The 23,053-nt window shown below is 34.9% G+C and overlaps 3 protein-coding genes across 6 annotated transcripts; 1 reads left to right on the forward strand and 2 right to left on the reverse strand.

Moving 5' to 3' along the window:
• The first annotated feature begins 1,422 nt into the window (after positions 1–1,422).
• Positions 1,423–2,606, forward strand: LOC100254385 (syntaxin-related protein KNOLLE). The gene has a single exon (XM_002283062.3). It carries the CDS (start codon positions 1,542–1,544, stop codon positions 2,475–2,477), a length of 936 nt encoding a protein of 311 aa, XP_002283098.1. The 5' UTR covers positions 1,423–1,541; the 3' UTR covers positions 2,478–2,606.
• Positions 2,607–2,664: 58 nt separating this feature from the next.
• RBR (retinoblastoma-related protein-like) lies at positions 2,665–10,264 on the reverse strand. Of its 4 annotated transcripts, none has more exons than XM_019219531.2 (18): positions 9,928–10,264; positions 9,639–9,743; positions 9,380–9,522; positions 9,198–9,294; positions 9,035–9,081; positions 7,305–7,503; positions 6,924–6,990; positions 6,604–6,795; positions 6,326–6,519; positions 5,383–6,238; positions 5,012–5,174; positions 4,833–4,905; positions 4,348–4,524; positions 4,145–4,264; positions 3,917–4,064; positions 3,652–3,764; positions 3,128–3,243; positions 2,665–3,029 (listed from the first exon to the last, which is right to left on the reverse strand). In XM_019219531.2, the coding sequence occupies exons 1-18, from the start codon at positions 10,000–10,002 to the stop codon at positions 2,882–2,884; spliced, it is 3,033 nt and encodes a 1,010-aa protein (XP_019075076.1). In that variant the 5' UTR covers positions 10,003–10,264; the 3' UTR covers positions 2,665–2,881. The 4 variants fall into 4 exon arrangements, with proteins under 4 accessions (XP_019075076.1, XP_010648447.1, XP_019075075.1 ...); XM_010650145.3 differs by having other exon boundaries at positions 6,604–6,783; positions 9,919–10,233; XM_019219530.2 differs by having other exon boundaries at positions 9,919–10,233.
• A 3,149-nt stretch (positions 10,265–13,413) lies between these two features.
• On the reverse strand, positions 13,414–22,871 carry LOC100255932 (uncharacterized). Its single transcript, XM_010650147.3, has 9 exons — positions 22,456–22,871; positions 22,309–22,375; positions 21,449–21,477; positions 21,153–21,361; positions 20,505–20,623; positions 19,812–19,907; positions 19,655–19,730; positions 14,902–15,055; positions 13,414–14,313 (listed from the first exon to the last, which is right to left on the reverse strand). Exons 1-9 carry the CDS (start codon positions 22,663–22,665, stop codon positions 14,140–14,142), a joined length of 1,134 nt encoding a protein of 377 aa, XP_010648449.1. The 5' UTR covers positions 22,666–22,871; the 3' UTR covers positions 13,414–14,139.
• Between the last annotated feature and the right edge of the window lie 182 nt (positions 22,872–23,053).

Raw genomic sequence — 23,053 nt, forward strand, 5'->3', positions numbered from 1 at the left:
AATTGAAGAACTCCTCCTACCCCATTTTCACTATTATTTAGAAAACAGATTTAGACATGGAGACGAATGAAAATAACCCATGCAGTTTTGGGAATCCATTGTCCAAAAAATTGATTTTCCCAAAAATCCTTTGAAGCAACAAGGTTCTAGAGCTAGAAGATAAAGATGAATTGGATTTGGCAGATGAGGGTTGGGTTGCATTCACAAGCAACTAAGTATCGACCGGGAATAGCAATAGAAGTGAGTTGCATATATCAAAAGGAGGGCAATGAAAAACAGTTGGGAAGAGAGGATGATGAGATAGGGGCTCTTCGAACATCAAAGGAAAGAAGACTTCAGCCAATCCTAATACCAGAGAACCCAATAACCAATGCCTGTCCATAGAAACCAACTCACCCCCATTTCCTTTCCAACATCTAAAACCAAATTAAAACCCCCACCCGCCCCCCAATACCCCATTTCAGAACTTCCTTAGGATCAAAAGAACCATTAAGTATCTTCCTAACGAGACAAATACATGGTTCATCAGACTTTTCAAAACAACACTTCAACACTCAGAGATTGAATTTTCTCCCCAGGCATCTATTTATGTGAATGGATTCACTGAAATTTATTAGGAAGCTAGCATAATCTTTCCTGAAAATGACCAGAAAATCAGCATCCTAGCTAAGAGGGGAGGCTTTGACCGTTAAGCAGCCTAAGGGATGGTGTTGCCTAGGGGTTTTTTTTTTTTTTTTTTTTTGGCGAGGGTGGTTTCTTGTTGTGTCACATTTGTTTATTTCCTGAACAACTTTTCTTCCTGTATTTTTTTACAGAAGCCAAACGCCTCGGATCCACCATGAAAGCAATAAAAAATGAAAAAGAAGACACCTCAAAATGTCCATTAAAGCTAACTCCAACTAGACTATCCACCAAAACTACATTATTAATCAAAATGATCTTCCTGATATGCTTTCAAACAGATACAGAGAAAGTAAAAAAAAAAAAAAAAATCAAATCCCTAATCGCATAATTGTTAATTTATACAGCGATTCCTACTTAATGGCTAAAACTATCCAAATAATATAATCATCATAACAACGCAATACAGACTTTGATCAGATTCATCTTCAACGAAAGGAAAATTGTGAGAACAGCAAACGAAATCAGAATCGACGGTGCCGGCGACGGCGCCGGTGAGCCGGTGAAGATAGTCACGGCCTTTATCTTGCAAACGAGTTTGGGTCATTCAACAGTGCCCTACCAGGCCCAGATTTGAAAAGAGACTATTTGGGCTGATCCGGGATGGGCTGGGTTGGGTTGGGCCTGTAATTTAACGTTGACTAGCTGGATCCAGTGAAAATATAGCCGTTGGGATTAGCAACGGCTAATTTTTAAACGTTCGGAACGTGTTCCTTCTTTAAGTATCTGTGGAGGCTCTGCACTAAGATTAAGCTTTGATTTTGAATCTTGTGTCAAGACCATCTTCCTCTTCTTCATCTTCTTCCTCAATTTACGGAGAATCTTGCTTCGGGCTTCTCAATTCATTCAATTCTTTGAAGATGAATGATCTGATGACAAAATCGTTCATCAGCTATGTGGATCTGAAGAAGGAAGCCATGAAGGACTTGGAAGCGGGTCCTGAATATGATCTGCAGATGTCCGGAACCCAGATGGACAGGAACCTGGGTTTGTTCTTGGAGGAGGCCGAGAAGGTGAAGCAGGAGATGGGTTTGATTAGAGAGATTTTGGGGAGGCTGCATGAGGCCAATGAAGAGAGCAAGTCCCTGCACAAGCCTGAGGCTCTGAAATCACTGCGGAACCGAATCAATGCCGATATCATTGGGGTGCAGAAGAAGGCCAGAGCCATCAAGTCTCAGCTCGAGGAGATGGACCGCGCCAATGCTGCTAATATGAGGCTCTCAGGTTACAAAGAGGGTACTCCGGTGTACAGGACTAGGGCTGCGGTCACGAATGGGCTGAGGAAGAAGCTCAAGGAGCTGATGATGGACTTTCAGGGGCTGAGGCAGAGGATGATGACGGAGTACAAGGAGACGGTGGGGAGGCGGTATTTTACAGTGACAGGGGAGTACCCTGATGAGGAGGTGATAGAGAAGATTATATCGAATGGGGAAGGGGGTGAGGAGTTTTTGGGGAGGGCGATACAGGAGCATGGAAGAGGGAAGGTGTTGGAGACAGTGGTGGAGATACAGGACAGGCATGACGCGGCTAAGGAGATAGAGAAGAGCTTGTTGGAGCTGCACCAGGTGTTTCTGGACATGGCAATAATGGTGGAGGCGCAGGGGGAGCAGATGGATGACATTGAGCACCATGTGATGAATGCAGCCCAGTACGTCAAGGATGGAACGAAGAATCTCAAGACTGCCAAAGACTACCAGAGGAGCAGCAGGAAGTGCATGTGTTTGGGTGTTATACTTCTGCTGATACTAATTCTTATAGTGGTCATCCCCATTGCTACCAGTTTTAGCAACTCTTAAACGAGCTTTGAGAGTTTATTTCACTCTCTTGTTGTGAATGATTTAGTGCTTGGTGTTCATACGCTGGTCCTTGTTCCTGGGACTAGTGGGTTTACTTTCTCAAATACAATGTTTCTTCTGATTCCCCTATGCTTTGCCTTAATGCAGGAAATGGTATGTATTGAAGAGAGACCATTTCACACTAAAATCACAAGAAAAAAGAAATTTTATTTAGTTAGTTAATTAGGACTAACCCAATTTTCTTCGATCATACATCATCATAACAGAGGGGGGTTAGTGGCGGCCATTCTACAATAACTCACCGCTCATACAATTTACCCCTCTTACCACGTGTGTATAGATTAAAATGAAGGACAAATTAAGAAAACTAGGATTTACATTCAAAGATAAGCACAGCTATGGAACTACGTGTCAGGTTGCTCTAATTTCAACGGTGCACCTGATGAGGATGCACAGCTCCCATTTTGAAGGTACAGGCTTTTGGCCACCAAGGAGTCGCTAACTAAACCCTCGACATCGTCGAAGTTGAGTGCGCCTCTGAGCTTCCGGGTACTGTGAGAGGCAAACATAACAAACAAGTGAGTAATTTAGCACAAATAAGAGAGTTCCTTCATATTTCAGAGGTTAATAATACAAGGAAATACGCATACCTATTCAATCGGTTATTAATGGCAGTTAGGTCTTTTGAAGGGCTCTGATAAGCATGAGTACTCTCTCCAACACAAGCATAGTAACTTTTAGAACTATGTGAGATTAAAGCATCCATCTGTAGACATCAGATGATTTTTATTAATGGAACCAATCACGTAAAAAGAGATTTCAACATCAGATGATTTTCATTTTTTGGTTCATACATTGAGAGCAAGAGCAAGGTGTTTGTAAGTTCCCAATCTTCAATAACCAACAGTGTTACAAGGAATTTGAATGTTAATAAAAGCAAATATATAACATTAACAGCAATAATGATTTGAAGCTAAATTGCTAGGATTCTTATAATCAACCCTAAATTGCTAGGATTCAATCATGAATATCAAAAGTATACTTTAGATAAATATAAGTAGGATCATTTCATATTACAGATGGCAAAATTAGTAGCACAATTATCACGTATCCACATGCTCATTTCAAATATTAAAATTGGCTCCAAGTGAGTAAAAAAATGAACAAACTATACCTTAGATGACCGCAATGGGGAGACATAGACATTGTGTGCAGCGGATACTTTCTTCGGAGACATGTCAGGAAGACTTGGAAAAGGAGAAATCTTTGGTGATTCAGGACATTGAGCTGATAGGCCAGGAAATATAAAAAAATATTAAGCAGCACCTTGCAGGAAGGTTACTTATACAGAGATGAATTTAAAAAATAAGAAAAAGAAGGGAAGAAAGAAGAAAGACCATGCAATTTTCGGCAAGATATAAATCACAAAGAGAGCATACCATCATTGTTATTGTTAACTTCAGGAACCCTGTTAGTTTTTGTAGTTGTTCCACCACCAGGCCCAATCTCCATTAACAGCGGCTTTACAGCCGGAATAAAAATTTCATTGTAAAATGTGATAATATCAACATGTTCCTTCCCTGTTTTCTGTTCAAAATCAGTTGAAAGGCTTAGATTTCCCATAGAACAGAAGCTAACACTAAGAGAATAGAGATTAAGCAACATACTCCATTGCGGCGTGCTGATGACCAATCAACAAACACACTACGGAAAATTTGTGGCTTGCATTGTGGCTGCTTCCTGTAGTTGTGAATTATTTCCCTGAAGGTCAGGTTCATTTGAGAGATCTGCAGGCAAAAACATGGGCAAAGAAGGATTAAAAGAAAATGGTTGAACAACCAATAACTCTCACAAGTTTCTAACAGCAAACCTTTGCAAGCCCATAGAAACAACAGAGGATGATCTGATCAATATGCCGGTTAAAGAAGAGACTCGTTCGCCGATTAAGGATTTGTTGGAAAAGACAGTACACATTCTCTCGCATCTGTTGAGACAGTTGTAGCCTCTCAACCATACCATTAATTCTGACAGCAGCTAACTTTATTATCTAGGTAGCACAAGAAGTTCACAGTAATTAAGCATGGAAATGGCACAAATAACACAATCCAGGGGGAAAAAGCATTGCAACAGATTTTTATCCTAAAAAGATTAAATCAAAAAGTGAGGCCATGGTAGTAGGTAGTGAACTTGCCATCAATATATAAAACATGTCACTGGGCAAAGGGATATTCCCAATTCCCAACCAACAACAAGAAAAAGGAAAGCACAACACATCTACCAGGCAAAATCTAGTAGATTCTAGTCATGATGAAATAGAGAAAGTCGACATTAAAATACTGTATTGACCAGTAATACCTTGCTAAAGAATATATTGATGCCAGTTTCTGCACATGTTTCCCCTTCGCGTCCTGGATTTGGCCGTGTTGGACTGCAGATGAATATCCAAGAAGAACTCCAAATTAGATGAAAATATGAAGCAGTAACATGGATTGGATTTGCAATTTTTAAAACCTTATAGTGTACCCAAACAGTACCTTGCAAATGCAGATTGCAAGGGGGGAGGCGGTAACTTGGACTTGAGATTATTTAATGCCAGGAAGCGATCCTTTACTGGGGACGTAAAAGAATTCCGTTCCACCAACACACTTCGATAATCAGGGCACACTCTCTTTGGGGACCGAATATCTCCATTCTGACCTGAAAAATAATTAACATAAAAATAGCATGAGTTAATAGAAAAGAAATACAACATTCTGTAATTACATCAGCTTTGTAACAAATTTAGCACAAAGATTTATCGAGGACAGAAACAAAATTTCCACAAGTAGGAATAAAACATTCCACTTAACAATGCGTACAGCTTTCAGTGACTTAACCCAGAATCTCATCTAAAATAAAGCAGTACCTGGTGAACTCTCACGCTTCTGCAAAGAAGGCACAGGAGGCAAGCCACCACAGGAAGCATTAATATGCATGGAAATAGCATCCAAAGATGGCATAGGTTCTGCTAATAATCCAAGCCGGTTTACTTCTGCCGAAAGGGCTGCCCTCGCAACTATCAAAGAATTATACATAGAGGAGCCCTTCTCCCATACCATGCTTTCCAAAAGTCGCTCTTCCAAGGAATTAAGATGACGCCTCAATTCCCTTGGAAGAGACTCCTCATGTCTAATGAAACTTTCTATCACCTTGCTAAGATCAAAAGCTGTGATGCCAGTTCTCTCCAATACTGCAGGGAACAACATTGTAACTGTCTTATGGGTAGCCAAAACCAGCTCTGCAGAACAAGCAAGCATACACCTATGGAACCTCTCATTGGTTAATAAGGAGGTTAAATTATTTGCATGCAAAACTTGAGCTTCAGCGGTACACATTGCTTCCAACACCCTATAGTATAACTTCATTGCTTCCATTCTTCTTTGTTGTGCCCATATGCTGTCCATCAGACTCGCACTTCCAGTGACACAACGCTCTCCAAAAGCAATACTTGGAAAAATGGCCTCCAATATTACGTTAGCCCTGCGGATCACATCACTAGTAACATCCTTGTCACATGATGTTAGGAATCGCTCCAGTTCGGCAGAGGGCTTTGATGGAAGCGGAGAAATAACCGTCCGGAGCCACTTTGCAGTAGTCATAGCTGTGGTCACAGGTGTCGGTGCCATCTTTGAGTTAGCACCACCAAGAATGCCAGGCGAGCGGTTGGGAGACAGCGGACTTGTAATTGTCTTTGCTGGGGAGGCCAGTGAATCAATTTTCCTCTACAAAAGTTGGAAAGAGCCTCAGAACGTTAAACAGTGCAATTATTTAGGCATTTTGAGGAATGCAAATCTTTATGGCAAACATACCTTGGCACCACTTATACTCATGGCACCGCCAGACAAACTCCCTGAGCCAAGTAAGCTATCCTCCCCATTAATGAATACCCTCTCATCCAGTTCACCCTTATTACGAATTGCAGCATCATAATCCTTCTCTAGAATATTTATACTGGATGATAAAGATGATTCGTCCATTAGATCTTCAAAATAAACCAAGCCATCTGCATTGAAGGGGATTTCATAATTAAGCGTGAGTTCTCAAAAGCTTAATCAACAATTATAATGGAAAAAGTATCTAGATTAACCTGGGTCAATACTCGCTAAGTTTTCAGATTTACACTCTGATGCCAAACAAGGTTTCTTCTTCAAGATATCGACTATTACTTTGTTGGTCTGCTCCATTGTTTTTCTTACTTCATCTTCTGATGTCTCATAAATGTCACAAAGGGATGCAAGCAGATCCATACCTTTATTGCCTTTCTTAACTGAACAACATACTAAAGGTATCAGCACCCATTAAAATGTTAGAAATACAACAAAACTTCTTTCCCCATCCACAACCAAAAAAGAAAAGGATGAAAAAGAAACAGATATAACTACATCCATCAAGTTACAAGACAATTACCAAAACGTGGATAGTTGTTGATAGTGAAACTTCTGAAGGAAATAGGCACGTGAAGTATCAGGATGGCCTGTCAGATTTTGTAATGCATTAGGAAAATAAGAAATTTTTTTTAATAAGCCAGGAAAATAATTAATTCTTTTTTTAGTACGACTTCAAAAAGAATAGATGACAAAAGTTATAACCACTACAGCAGTATCTACACTGGAATTATCAAGAGAATAATTTAAATTCTTTGGCATCCATTTAGTTTATACCTTCTACAATTAAGTTAACGATATCTATCCTTTTAGGAAAAAAGAAGAATATTATACATCTTGATTACTATAGAACAATGCAAGTATAAAATAATAAAGCAATTGCCGGTACAGGAATGTAACCAACCAATATAGAAACCAAGCCATTTGTGCAAGTCACTAGGTCCTTAAATCGACTAAATGCGTGAACACGTAACGCCAAAAACAGTAACCATCCAAACCGATGATAGTCTGACACATAGCCTGAAGCACTGATAACAGACGACTGCTTATCAAGGTTGGAACCACTTGTGGAGAAGAATTCCAGGTATGCACGCTTATAGTACCTTGTGCCATTAAATAAAATAAGATTTGATGTTATTCCATGTACCTCTTTCACATATGACCAGAAAAACAAGTGTACTATTAATGCAAATGGTAATGCAGTGTAAATAAGTGCAATACAAATTTAGTGCAAAAAAAAAATAAAAACTTAAGTTCATATTATAATGAAATAGCGTGCCGCCAAAATAAATCTTCTAATGCACAAACCGAAGCAGATGTCTGATCTATAGAAAATCACTGAACAAAATAATGGATATTCAGTAATAGAATGTTATGTAAATTTTCCTTTTTCCTTCTTGTCAAGTTAACATAAATTGCACTATGATTTCCACACTGCTCATATTGTTTTCATGAAGCATTAGAATCTGATATTTCCATAACCAATCACTAGCATGGATGGTTGTTTTCCTTTGACTAAAGTGTCCATTACATTATCAGCATTCTCTTCCTCTTCATGTGATATTGCATTCATGCAATAAAGTAATAAACTGTATCATTCACATAATTATGGAAAACAATGACCCACACCAAGCAGTTGGGATAACATACTTAGATGACTTGACCCCTAAGAATTTAGCTGGGTCAAGGTTAAAATCTAACCTGTTCGCTAGCAATTCAGGTCCCAAACCAGGCAAACATAAACTTTTCTAATTGTGATCTTGAGTCCACTCCTAGAATAAAATGATGGAGAGCAAAATATGCCTCCAGTCCACTAGAACATTTAGTTACTTTATAAATATTAATCAAGGGTGCCTCTGTAATTTCATTTGAGCACCTAATATCTATGTTACGATTGTTTGACCGTGTGTGTCTGCCCAGGCTCCAGGTGTTCAATCCATCCAACCCCAAATCCTGGATATGGGAGCTCAGAAAAAGGCATAAGATCTAGAATATCTGAAGAATCCAAAAACTAAGCAAGGCTGTAGGGAAATACCATATTACTTTTACACCTAGTGTGGCAAGTTCTCAACAGTGAGTGATTGAGTATGCCCACTGCTCATCCAACTATAGTTTAATCAAAATCCACCAGAAAACATATCAATCCATGCTCTCTCCATGGTTTGAGAAACATATCCACATCCCAATACATATTGTCAAATGAAAAATCTTCTATATTCAAAATCCTTTGGATAGGTTTCCTTAATCGCATAAAATTTCTTTTTTCAACTCACAGACGCACAGCCCCGCCCCCCTTGTCCTAGAAAGGTTTTTCCTTCATACAATCAGCTCTGTGTCTTTCTCTCTCTTCCTTGACTGCTACAACACCATGGCTTCTGTCTTGCCTCTTTTGGCATCAAAATATCATACAAAAAATTCAATACAGACCAAGAGGCATGGCTCCCATGACTAAAACTAAACAAGGAAATGTCCCTTATTCAGTGAATAATACTCAACAATAATAAGATGTGTTATGTACCAAACCTCTACTCCTATCAAATAATGAACAAATCAAAAAATTGAAATGGATGTGGATCAGACACTTAAAAGGTGAAAAAAAAAAAAACTTGGACATGAAACAGCAAGGGTACTAACTTGCTTAGAATACTCAAGTGCACAAAATTGGCCTGCAACTCCTTTGCCTAATGAGAGAAAAAGGAAGAAATAAAAGAACCATCAGTGAAGGCTAAACCAATTTACTCAAACATTGACATAACCATCTTAAAACAGGAAAAAAAACCCTCTAACGCAGGAGTACCTCAAGCCTTTTCTCCCAATCGGGGCCATATAGATTTCCAAGAATTGGACCAACCTTGACGATGAACTGTGGAAGCTCTTTGAAGAAATCGACAATGCTGCAAACCACATAGAACATTAGCAGAGAAGCTATAGCAGCAGCTCATTAAAATATAAAAATAACCATGCTCAAAAGCAACATACTTGAGCTTTGAAACCCTCAAAATCTGGCACAAATTAAACCCATTTTCATCATTCCCTTGCTGAACATTTTCTGCAGTCCCTTCACTCAATCTCTTGACGGAATACAAAATGAATGCAAACCAATACCGTTCAGAATCTTCTGGCTGATAAGAAGAGAAGCAATTTAGTTAGCCCTAATACACAACCCCATTTACAAAGATTACAAAACAGAAGAAGAAAAAAAACACATCAATCTACTACAAAGCAGGAGACACACTACCCCATTCCCAATTGCAGACAGGCTTGTAGTAGACAGTAGGTGATTGCTTTCCTCAAACAGCTTCATAGCTTGTGCGAAAGTGCTCTCATCCAATTGTAACCCATTCTGTGAATAGATCTCGATTCTCAGTCAGTCCACTCCAAAAAAAACATCAGACAATTTCCGTAAACAACTCGCATTGAAGCAAAAATCAAGTAATTAAAGAGAAACAAAAAGTGAAAAAACGGAAACAAAAATTCCTTCAAAATCCAGAAAAAAAAAAAGCAAGAAAGAAAGAAACCGTGAAAACCTTGCAGAACTCTGTAAATCGAGCTTCAACAGCACCTCCTTGCTCAGCCGAAGCAACTGGCTTGACGCCGTCCATTACTTTTTTGCAGCCACCTACTGGACCAAATTTTACAACAATCCAACGGTGAAGGCGCTCTCAACGCAAACCAGACTTAACCATCGCGTCCAAAGAAGAAGAAAGAAGCAGCAAAGATGGGTGCTGAGGCGAAGAACCAATGGTGAATACGAACGGATCTAGGGTCTGAATGGGGGTTTGGCTAGGTCGATGCGAAAGAAAGGGTTTCGGGACGATGATGCCTTTGGGAAAAGAGAGGGAAAAATGGGCTTTTATAGTTGGGCCAAACACCAGCTCAACAATCGGGCCCTCAAACGAATATTTTAATGGTTTTTTTTTTTTTTTACTTTAATAATTAGGAATTAAGAGATTTTAGAATTATTTATTTCATGTCCTTTTAATAATTTTTTATTTTTAAAATAGAAAATTAATAATAAATTTTATAGAATATACAAGAATTCTCGGACATTTACATTAATATATAACGGTTTTATAGAATTTAAAGTATCAAAAAAAAATTTATTGTCTTCCATTTTAAAACATCTAAAAATAAATTTTAATATGCATTTTTTGTTTCAAATATTTTATTTTTATAAATCTAATTTTAAAAAGAAAATACATCTAATGTATCCAAATAGATAGAAGAGTCTGTTTTATCCTGTAATTTAAAAATAGTGGATTCGATTTGACATTTTTTTTTTTAGGCTTGTTTTTAAGTTAAAGAATAAAATTTAATTTTTAAAAATAAAATTTAGAAAATATGACTAATCGGACCTAAATTTTTCACCTATTTTAAGATAATTTTTAAAATTCTATTTTAATAATAAATCCACAAAATTTAACCAATTACTATATAATAAAATAAAAATAAACTAACAATTAACAATTTCAATAAATTTTTTGAATAAGAATTTCAAAATAACTCGAATAAATACCCACTAAAATTAATAAGTTTAATTAATTCTTAAAAAGTAAAAAAAAAATAGTATTTAATAATTTTATAAATTAAAAAATAATATATTAATGAATCATTCAATTACAAATCCATAAAAAAAAATGTTAATTCATAAATTTACAAATATTTTTTAGCAAGCATATATAATTAGAAAAGCAAAATAAAATTTTTGTCCCCTAAAAAATTGAAAATTAAGATTTTAATAAAATTTAGAAAAATAAATAAAGTATTTTATAAAATCTATTTAATATTCATACTTATTTTTCCTTTTATTTCATCCTCTTAACTTAGGTTTTCTTAATTTTAATTTTTGAAAATTTTGAAACATATTTTATTTTTATATTAAATTTTATATCGTTTGAGTTGATAAAAGAACTCTAATTTATTTTTAAAAAATTTTTATTAGAAAAAAAGTGAAAAATTATTGAACTCTTTTTAGTGAAATTTATTGTTATTTTTTAAAATTCTGTTGATAAATTTGTGTGAATATTTTTTTAAGTAATGCTTTTGGTATTCTGGTTCATAGCCAGCACGCATCACACATGCGCCAATCCTTAGACCGACACGCGTTAAGTTATCTTACCGCCAAAATTTCCCGCCAGTTTCTGATCGGGTAAGCTCAAACGGCCCGAATATGATGCGGTGGGGCCATCGCAAACCCGGCGGGCTACATGGAATCTTGTGACGTCATCGATAATAGTGGGAATTTACGGAGATAGAAAAATGAGGTGGAAATAATGGAATAAAATGTTATTTAATAATATAATATAAATTCCTTTTTAATTGTTTCATTCTTATGTTAATCCAAGTGACAAAATCCACTTTCGTGATGCTATTTTAAAAAGTGTTTTTAGAATGGATTTGGTAGTTATTTTATAAAGTGTTTTTATAATTAATTTGATAATGACTTTAGAAAACGTTTATAATATTTTTAATATTTTTAATTTTTTATTTTTAAAGTATTACACATTTTAAAAATATTTTTTAAAATCATTATCAAACAAATTTTTAAAATGTGTTTTGGAGTGTTCATTTTCAAAACATTTTTAATGAAATTACGTGTTTTTAAGATGATCAAATGTTAAGTGTTTTTTCATAAAATTTTATAAGTGATTTTTTAATACTATAAGTAATTTTAAAAAAGTTTACAGGTGTTTTTTTTAATTTTACTAAATATCAAATATTTTTTAAAAAGCACTTTTTAGAGTAAAAACGTTTTCTAGAATCACGATTAAACAAACTTTTAATTTTTCTTATACTTTAGATTTTTTATGTTTCTATTTAAAAGACTAATAAACTAGTTCCCAAAATCACTATTAAACGTATTGGAAACTTTTTTAGTCAAAAAAAAATGTTTTTGAAAATAAATTAGGTATTTAAAAAATTTTACAAAACATTTTTAAAAATCTAAAAAATCATTTATAATGTTCAAAAATCAATTATAGTATTTAAAAAAAAATACATAGATGATTATTTTAAAAACATTTTTGGATAAAATACTTTTATTAAGAATGTGTTTGATAATAATTTTAGGAAGTATTTATAACATCTTTAATATAAGAAAAATAAAAATTTTCAAATGTTAAAAAAAATACTAAAAGCACTTCTTAAAATCACTATAAAACACACTCTAAAAACATTTCGAATATAAACACAGACATTCTTTATTTAAAATGTAGTCACTTTAGCCAACACTCTTATTTAAGATGTAATCATTCCAACCCTTAATAAAAATACAAAGAAACAAAAATTTAAACACAAGTAAAATATATGTATAAATAAATAATATCATTTTTATACAACTTCTAGTTGATTATTAATTTTTTATATGATATTAGAAAATATCTTTTGAATATCATATACTATTTCATTCAATAATAGTTCAACATGGAGGGTGATTTTTTTATTTTTTTTTTCATCTTCAACACAAAATAAAAATGTAACTTTGCTTTTTATAAAAATAAAAATTTATTTATTTATTTATTTTTACTATGTTTACTTTGATACAACTAAATTTATTAATAATAATAATGTCTTGAATGGGGGTGGGCTAAAGTATGAGAAATTCACTCCCTCCATTCCATCCTCATCCTTATAGGAGTTTAGAAAAAAAATAAAAATTTATGTTTTGTATTACCAAATATGTTTTGTATACACAATGATATATAGGGAATATATACGTATGCAATACAATGCTTCGGACCTGTTCTTGATATTTTCAACTATTTCTTAACGCTTTACAGAAAATATCTAAAAATACTTTATTTTTATTTTTTTTTCTAGAAAATTACATTATTTTTAAAACAAATTCTCAAAAAATAAAGAAGAACAGGCAACAACTCTTGTCGTTGACATTCTTAGCATGAATAGGAGAAAGAGAAGAATATTCATATAAAAATTAACATCGCAGAATTAAATATATGATAAAACAAGGAACATGATAAGCTTTAATGCCAAAGCGATGTGGGAGGCTCATATTGGAATACTGTAAGAGATTAGACTTTTGAATGCAAGGAAATTCTTATGTCTACAAGATCTTAGTGGAAGGAGGACTATAAACCTGGTTACATGAAAGGGGGCTTCCTCTTCTTCAATTTAAGAACACTGCACATGAATATAAAATCTTGCCCGACACTATCCAGCTCCTTTCAGTAGCAGCACTGTTGGGCTTCCTCCATCACCTCAATCTAGAAGAGTGAAGCTGTTCCTGGATATAGAATCTTTGCAGAAGGCAAGTGCTAGTTTACAAAACCAGGAACCAAATTCATGCTCCTGGCACTTATTAGAGACATAACGAGAAGTAAAGGTAAATTTTCCAAGAAATTCTGGAGGATCATTGCTTTGTAGTGAGATCTAATACAGTAACAACCCTTATGGAAAAACTCGACTGTAGCTGTCCAAACAATCAAAACATAAACAACAATAGCAGGAGGCCGGTTTTTCCTCCATACACAAGTGGAGCTGGCAGTCGGACAAATATGCAAGAAGCTGGATGCAGATGACTCCTTCCCCAGCAGCTGTTATAACAGCAGATAAGAGCCATAGTTTCATTGTTCACCTTCTTCAGAGATTTGCTCTCTTTTTCCCTGCTTGGTTGGTATAATATAGCCGGAAATAGGAAGGAAAAGTTGTAGACCGGCTCATGTAAGCAATCCTCCATCAGGATTCTATTAACACTTGGTCACATAAAACAGTGTTTTCTCCTATGATACACAATTTGACAACAAAGAGGTAGCTTGTTCAGATGCAAGGCACAGCTTTAGGAACAGATCACACGATGTGGTCCAAAGTTTCTCAGCTAGTTTTGTGTTGTAAGAAAGTGCAGAAGATTTGACAGTCCTGCCCTTCCCACCAAAAAAGTATAAACCAGAAATTTCCTGAAATTAACAGGGAATTGATTAGATTAAAAACTATAATACACTTGTTTGAACTATCAAATGCTACATATTTCCCTTTTCAGGGGTGACACTCCACTGATTTGCTCAAACATCACAAAAATTCACTGATTTGACAAAATAATACTCAGATTCCCTCTTCCAGAAACAAAATTTGATTCAAAATTTTCAGCACAAACTTTCATTACACACGTAGATTTATAGAGGAGATGCTCCATCTTAAACACATCACTTCACAGGAAGTTTCCCTCCATATAGTTCATGTAAATTCAGTACATGGTTAAGGATAAATTTCAACTTCTGATGCTTTGTCTAAGAGGAATCATCAGAAATTGAGGGTTTCCAACTCAGCAGTTCAATATGCCAAACACAGTGACTACTGTTTGAGTGGGACCGGCACACTGTTTTAGATCATAAATGGTTGTACAGATACTGACGTGGGCAAAAAACATTAGATGGTTGGCACTTGATGCAGGAAGCCCAAGGAAATATTATTTGTTTATGCCCATGTACACTAACACATGATACTATTCACATGAAGCAGTTAAAAATTATTAAAGGAAAACTTACTGGAGGAGCAAGGGCAGCATCAAGAATAGAGCTCACTCCATTTTCAGGTGACTGCAGGAGGAATAGAAGTTTCAAGACCATAAATGCCATATGGGAAATACATGAAGGAACTTCTCGCATGATGTTGGTTTCCACTGCTCCAGGGTCCACAGCACTTCAAAACCAAAAAGATCCAAAAAAGAAAAGTGATCATGAGAAAAAATATTGTTAAAATTTCTTTCCTTAGATGAAGCATAATAAGGTTGGCATATAACTACAGCAAAAAAAATGCAAGATGATATAGCAGGAGATCAAAAGACAAGAACAAGCAGTCAATAGTATTATGAAATTTATATACAAATAATTACTATAAAACAATGCAGAAAATATTAAACAATGACACCTAGAAAAAACTACAAGATTGCATACATAGAATGACAAATTTTTGAAGTCCACGTCACCTCTATCTTCTGCAGATGAGAAAGGTCAAAAAAGAAAAACCTAGGATCCTATGATTTTGATACTATAAAAAGGAAAAAGAAAAAAAGCATGCAACATCTGAACCCTACATTTTAAAATGGGATGACATTGAACTAGGGTCTTTTTCTCAGTCTCTCCTCCTTTTTATCCTCTCCCCCATATTTCATCCTCCATCTCAACCCCTCAACACAGATGAAAGATGCCAAAACAGAGGTCCCTTGGATCCTTGGAATTTGGAAAAGAACAAAATCTTTAACAGCACAAAGCCCTGTATATAGAAGTGAGATGGCATAGAGCTATTACTTATTGGCTCTGCAACCCTGCTCGAGTGTGATATTACTCTCTAGTCTTGTCTAATTCCCCACCAAACAAAATAAAAGTGTTGAAAGAGGAGCTTTGATACTTAAGAATGTGGGATCGAATAAAAAGCAACACTATTACAAGGATAGGTACCAAGATCACGCCATGATCCTCTTTGTTTTGCTCCTTTATTTTCCAACACACAGACATGTGAATTGTAAAAGAGAGTATCACATCTTGTAGTTTATACTACCAGCAAAGTAACATAAAAGCAAATGGAAATTCATTATTTTACTAGAAAAATCCAACATGAGCAAAAGATGATTTTCATTTAATAACAAAGAGAACAGGGATGATAAGTTCAATAGTAATTTTCACTTTTGACATGGATGCTTAAGAACGAGGAATCAAATAAGAAGCAACACTATTACAAGGATGGGCAGCAAGATCATGTCACGATCCTTTTTGTTTCTCTCCTTTATTTTCAGACACACAAACAAGTGAATAGCAAGGCCCTGTATATAGAAGTGAGATATTGGCTCTGCACCCCTGCTCGAGTGTGATATTACTCTCTAGCCTTGTCTAATTTCCCACCAAACAAATTAAAAGTGTTGAAAGAGGAGCTTGGATACTTAAGAATGTGGAATCAAATAAAAAGCAACACTATTACAAGGATAGGGAGCAAGATCATGCCACCATCCTTTATGTTTTTCTCCTTTATTTTCCAACACACAGACATGTGAATATGTAAAGGAGAGTATCACATACTGTAGTTTATACTTTCAGCAAAGTAACATAAAAGCAAATGGAAATTCATTATTTTACTAAAACAGAACAGGGATGATGATAAGTTCAATAGGTAATTTTCACTTTTGACATGGATACTTAAGAACAATGAATCAAATAAAAAGTAACACTATTACCAGGATAGTCAGCAAGATCATGCACAATCCTTTTTGTTTTTCTCCTTTATTTTCAGACACACAAACAAGTGAATAGCAGCACAAGGCCCTCTATATAGAAGTGAAATGGCATTGAGCTATTATGTATTGGCTCTGCACCCCTGCTTGAGTGTGATATTACTCTCTAGTCTTGTCTAATTTCCCACCAAACAAATTAAAAGTGTTGAAGGAGGAGCTTTGATGAGGATGAATCTTTAAGATATACATCAAGAAAGGGAATTTATATTAGTTGTAATTAAAGCAAGATTAGTATTTTTTGGAATTAAATAAGGATTAGTATTAGTGGGAATTAAATTAGTATTAGTCTTCGTTGGAATTAAATTAGCATTAGTATTTGTTGGAATCAAATTAGGATTAGCTAATTAGGTTATACCATAATAGTTATTAAAATCTTAGTAGATTTTAGATTTCTCAGAGAAGCTTATAAATAAGGCTAATCGATGTAAATCAAAGTAATGAGTTAATTGATATTAATAATATTATTTTTTTTATTGTAAGTGTTGCAATCCTCAGTGGTGAGACTCCATTGATTTTCTTCTAGGTAAAACTCTAAGGTTTCCATATTTTCTTCGTCGTATCTTCTTTCTCCATTTTTTTATTTTATTTTTCTCTACCATAAACTTTATTCTTTGTTCTTCTCCTCACATCCTAAAAATAAAAACCCTAATCCACCTATTTGAGTGCAGGCAACCATCCTAAGGTTGTCATACACTAGTTTTGGTATCAAAGCAAAAATTCTTGGCTTGAAGGTGTATGCAATTGAGGAGTACAACAATAGATGCAACCATGGTTGAAGGCTACAACTTTTTTATGCAACCATCGGTAAACATACCAAGGCTAAACGAAGAGGAGGATTAGCGATGTACTAGCATCTTTCGAACTTATGTTGCTTGCAAACGGAGACTATGCACTATGATTATTGATAGAGGTAGTAATTCCAACTTAGCTTCAAAGGAACTTGTTGAGAAGCTTAATCTAAAGACAAATGAGCATCCAAATCGCCATCAAATAGCATGGGTAAATGAAAAATAGTATGGGTAAATAACACATCTATTTTGGTGAGTTTTCGTTGTTTGGTGACATCTAATTTTAGTAATGATTTTGGAATTATCAGCATGTTATGATGCTTTTCCCATAAAAGTTGCCCATATTGTGCTTGGAAGACTATGTCCTTTTTATGAAAGGGTCCAACATGACGGATATGAGAATACTTACACACTTGTGCACAATGGGTGTAAGAAGATCCTTCGTCCAATGAAGGAAATTCCACCACATCAGCAATCAGAGGAAAAATTAGCCTCCTTGAAACCAAGAGCACCATCAAATACTCCCACTAAGAAGCAATTCAAAGTTACTAGTAAGGAGGAAGAAATTGCCAATGATGAATCTAGAATGCAAAAGGTGATGGAACCGATCCTAGAACAACTTGTAGGAAAGCTCAAAGAAGTTGTAAAAGCTTCAGAAGAACCGGTGCTTGAATTTCCAAGACAAAATATTATCATGATTGGTGGCAAACATGAAGAATCCTATGATATAATAAGAATTGCTGAAATTTCTTTTGAATATAGGGAATTCAAGAATCTTATTCTTCCACAAGACAACTTACAAGAAGAGTGTGGGAAGCAACTCTCTACAAGCTTGTTGATGACACAATTATTTCAAGAACTATCAACTTGCTTTAAAGCATTGGAAAGTTTTTCGACATTTTGTCTTATCGTGATAAATAGTTGACAAAGAAAGAAAGAGTGGAAGGCATTGCTTGGAATTTCAATTGACCATGCAAAATCACTAAAACTCAAGATCGAGTTTTTTTCAAATCGGAGGGAATTGATGAGGATGAATCTCTAAAATATACATCAAGAAAGGGAATTTGAATTTGTTCAATTAAAGAATGATTAGTATTATTTAGAATTAAATTAAGATTAGTATTAGATGGGGTTAAATTAGTATTAGTCTTAGTTGGAATTAAATTAGGATTAATATTTGTTGGAGTTAAATTAGGATTAACTAATTAAGTTATAAAATAATTAAAATTAGAGTCATAATAGGTTATTAGAATCCTAGTAAACTTTGGATTTTTTAGAGAAGCTTATAAATAAAGCTAATTGATGTAAATCAAAATGATGAATTGATTGATGTTAATAATATGATGTTTTTTTTTTTTATTGCAAATATTACAATCCTCAATGGTAAGACTCCTTGAAGGCCTTAATGAGACTCTAAAATTTCCATCTTTTCTTCATCATATCTTCTTTCTCTCTAGTTTTTTTTTCCTCTACCATAAACTTTATTCCTTGTTCCTCTCCTTACACCCTAAAAGTAAAAACCCTAACCCAACTATTTGAGAGTAGGCAACATCCTAGGGTTGTCCTACATCAAGCTTGGATGGTTAAGAATGTGGAATCAAATAAAAAGCAACACTATTACAAGGATAGGCAGCAAGTTCATGCCACCATCTTTTTTGTTTTTCTCCTTTATTTTCCAACACATAGACATGTGAATATTTAAAAGAGAGTATCACATCTTGTAGCTTATACTTTCAGCAAAGTAACATAAAAGCAAATGGAAATTCATTATTTTACTAGAAAAATCCTATATGAGCAATTCTTCTTCCATCATAAGATGATTTGCATTTAAAAACAAACAGAACAGGGATCAATAACTAATTTTCACTTTTGAAATGGATACTTAAGAACAATGAATCAAATAAAAAGCAACACTCCTACAAGGATAGACAGCAAGATCATGCCACCATCCTTTTTGTTTTCCTCCTTTATTTTCCAACACACAAACATGTGAATATATAAAAGAGAGTATTACATCTTGTAGTTTATACTTTCAGCAAAGTAACATAAAAGTAAATGGAAATTCATTATTTCACTAGTAAATCCTATTTGAGCAATTCTTTTTCCATCATAAAATGATTTACATTTAAAAACAAACAGAACAGGGATGATAAGTTCAATAAATAATTTTCGCTTTTGACATAGTTTCCAAAGATTTACTGAGACAACGAGAAGTTCATTGCATACATGACAGAAACGTGGCGAGAGTTGTGCATACAACCAAGTTGTCGATGAAGCTCATAGGCGAACAGCAGTAAGCATACTATTTACAGAAAAATGGCATATGCTAGTCAGAACAAAGATGTATAATAAAAATTAATTCATTTAGCAGCTCTTGGCTTACATTTAGAATACTCATAAATATGAGCACATGGATACTGTTTTGGCCTTGAGAAACACTTCCCAGTAATAGTACCCTCGTCAACCTGCATATCAAATACTAAAGGGGAAAAAATTAAAAAACACTTACATTTTATGTCAAATACTCTGTCACAAACTTGTCCACCAAAATTATGCTTTCTAATTTAAACCACTAGAATAATGTAACCTTAATAAAATAAAAGTTTATAATGCTAAAGGATCAAGCACAATTGCGTGTCAGACAGTACTTATAGGATCTCAAATCTATGCCACAATTTTTAATTATAGCAGTTGCTATGCTAGATGTATATGTCAAACAAAGACACCCACTCAACTGCCTAGGTTACATACTATGAGCACGTGGGAACAAGCTCCATCACATTACAGGAGAGGCATATTTGGTAGGTCTACAATTTTTCACTTTTTGGTAAGAGAAACCCAAGCCTAGACCATAAACTAGAATTAACCCAATCCTGACTGGAGCCTTTCACATTCCCTAATGGGAATGAAAGTGATATCACTAGGCCACATCCCAGTGGTGCAGTTGTACTGACTCTGAATGCAAGGCAGAATGCAAGGCCATCTTTCTAAAGTAAACTTTGAATAGAAGATACAGTTAAAGTATCAAATCCACCCTCAATAATTTTTCCCAAATACCATATTAATCTGTACTCACCATTTAGATGTGTAAAGGATGAAACGTTGACTATCCTTGATGGAACAGGGCTGCTTCTTAGAAGTGGTAATAGAAGTTTGGTCAAAGAGAAAGCACCCATGTAATTTGTTGCCATCATCCTGGGAACATGAGAAACTTTATTAACATGCAAATGTAATCCATGATTCTTCCAGATACCATGGAGCCCTTCTGTTTAAAACTTAGCATTATGAAGAATGAAGTTTTATTTACTTTAATCTTTATCGTGCGGTTAAAACTTTCCAGCATGCTTGTAACAGTAGCATGTAAACACGATGAAATTATAAAGTTTACATAGACAGGAAAAAAATATCTACTGAAGATGAAGGACAGAATGCAAAGGAAAATATAATTCTTCAATTTATCAGGGTTTCAATTTCATAAAGGGTGAAGTGTGATTAAGCCAGCCAGTGTTGGTTTAGAGGGACCAAGTTTCCAGTATCACTTACCACACAAAAAATTACACGAATTAACAGCATGCTGAAGTTCATCTAAGTTGGTTCCACATGGCTTTCATATTAAGTCAAGTTGATGCTGAACATCATAAACTTGTAATATTGCTTTAGCAGCATATCAAAGCCAAACTCGGAGGGAAGAGGGAAAAAAAAAGTAATAAATTGAGATAATTACTGATCACAGCCTTCTGTTGTGAGTCTACAAGATGTAGCCAATATCCCCGCATTGTTTATCAGAAGTTGGATAGAAGAATGCATATTTGAATCTGCAAGCCACTGCTCAAGGGAGCCCTTGAACTTCAGGATTGAGTGGAAGGATGATAAGTCTACCTGAAAACCTTTGAGATGAGCATTTTTATTCTTTTCCTTGATTTCTACCATAGTCTGTTACATAACCACAAGAGAGAAAGATCAACAAAAGCATAAAGAAAAAGGAGCACAAACAACAATAAGGTTATTATGTGAGCTTACCTTTGATAATAAATGAGATGACCTCCCAACTGCAAACACAGTATAAAATACAGTTATACATCTTCATAATGGTAACTTATTTGAAAAAAACAGATCTTACTCTAATAGAGGGGAGTTGCATGGTTTACTTAGGATAAAAAACCAGTGAATGATACCAAATTTTATTTTTTGGAAATGGAATAAAACAGCCCACTTTAAATTCCAGGCGCAATCATGGATCAAAAGAATAGAGCTTGGAGATTGCTCAAGTAGATTGTAAGGCTAAAAATAAAGATTGGTCTGTTAGAACTAAGGCACATCAAAGTTGGAGGGAAAGTATTGTAATGACATGCTCCCTTTCATGTAGATATTCCCACTTAACACTATATATGTATAAGTTTCTATTAGCCATGTAGATGTGTTTTAAAGCTATGAGGACTCATTGAGCTCAAGGCAAACAATATCTATATATGAAGGAGCTCCCCTGGAATCAGGTTCCAGGATGAAAAAAATAAAGTTTGATAATGCATAGCAAACCTCCAAAACGTACCTAATCAGCCGTAACAAGTTTCCTATGGGCAAATCTGGGTTACAGTATTCCCTTAATCTACTCTCATGCATTGGTTTTAACAAAGTCACATTTTTATAACTTCATAAAGAACCACAAATGGGCCATCAACACATTATGTGAGCAGCAACACTAAGCAACACTACACATTGTACAACCAAATTTCCTATGCCCATCATAATAAGCATAAATAAATAATAAAAATCCCATGGAGACAGAAGTAACACGATGAATTGAGCAACTAAACATCCTACATCTATCTTAACAAACAAAGAAACAAACAACAGCAATAGGATTACGATTAAATGAGCACCGAGAACAACGTAGAAGCCTTCCTTTGAAAGTGCGTATGCAGCCGCCTTACCCAAACCAGATGTAGCCTACAACCAAATAATAAGTAAATACATCAAACCACATGCAATCACACGGAAGAATTGACAGTAGGGACCAAATGAATTACGCCGGTGATGATGCAGAGAGGCCTGAAAGTAGCAGTGTTTGCCGGAGGACAGCGCGGATAGGAGTTGGATTTCCGAGAAAATGGAAATCTTTGAATGAAGAGATGTAAGTAAGAGATGATGAGTGAGAGCGTCCAGAACAGAGCCATTCTTAGGAATTGTAGTGAGAATACGAAATGCAAAACCTCTCTCAACTCCTTCGCCTGGATCATCGTCTCCGATTGCGAAGTACTGTGGAGCTCCTGACCCTGATATGGAAATAGAAGCGCCCTAGGTTTCGGGATACTGGGGATGGTGGCTTCAGGCCCTGCCGGAGGAGATTTGACGTGTAGGACGACGATAAAGCATAGGTAAATTTAATTTGGAATTTTGAGTGAGATCATTTTTAACCTTTTGTAATCTCAAAAATTACGCCGTGGAACCTAGTTTTTGAATGGTACAAATTCGGTAATTTTAACTTGTTTTTAATATTTTTTAATATATTTTAAAAATAATTTTTATATTCGATATTTAATTTATAATCACGTATTTGTATAAATATATTTTTAAACAGATTAAAAAATTATTTAAAAATAATTAAAAGATATTACCTATAACACT

This window comes from Vitis vinifera, chromosome 4 (genome assembly GCF_030704535.1).
Source record: "Vitis vinifera cultivar Pinot Noir 40024 chromosome 4, ASM3070453v1".
NCBI classification, from domain to species: Eukaryota; Viridiplantae; Streptophyta; class Magnoliopsida; order Vitales; family Vitaceae; genus Vitis; species Vitis vinifera.

Coding starts and splice junctions, on each gene's coding strand:
- LOC100254385 (XM_002283062.3), top strand. CDS start 1,542: ATGAATGATCTGATGACAAAATCGTTCATCAGCTATGTGGATCTGAAG.
- RBR (XM_019219530.2), bottom strand. CDS start 10,002: ATGGACGGCGTCAAGCCAGTTGCTTCGGCTGAGCAAGGAGGTGCTGTT. Junction 4,906..5,011: donor TTGCAATCTGCATTTGCAAG/GTACTGTTTGGG, acceptor ATTCATCTGCAG/TCCAACACGGCCAAATCCAG. Junction 4,525..4,832: donor TCAATATATTCTTTAGCAAG/GTATTACTGGTC, acceptor TGTGCTACCTAG/ATAATAAAGTTAGCTGCTGT.
- LOC100255932 (XM_010650147.3), bottom strand. CDS start 22,665: ATGATCCAGGCGAAGGAGTTGAGAGAGGTTTTGCATTTCGTATTCTCA. Junction 21,478..22,308: donor AGGCTTCTACGTTGTTCTCG/GTGCTCATTTAA, acceptor CTGTGTTTGCAG/TTGGGAGGTCATCTCATTTA. Junction 14,314..14,901: donor ATGCTGCCCTTGCTCCTCCA/GTAAGTTTTCCT, acceptor TGTTAATTTCAG/GAAATTTCTGGTTTATACTT.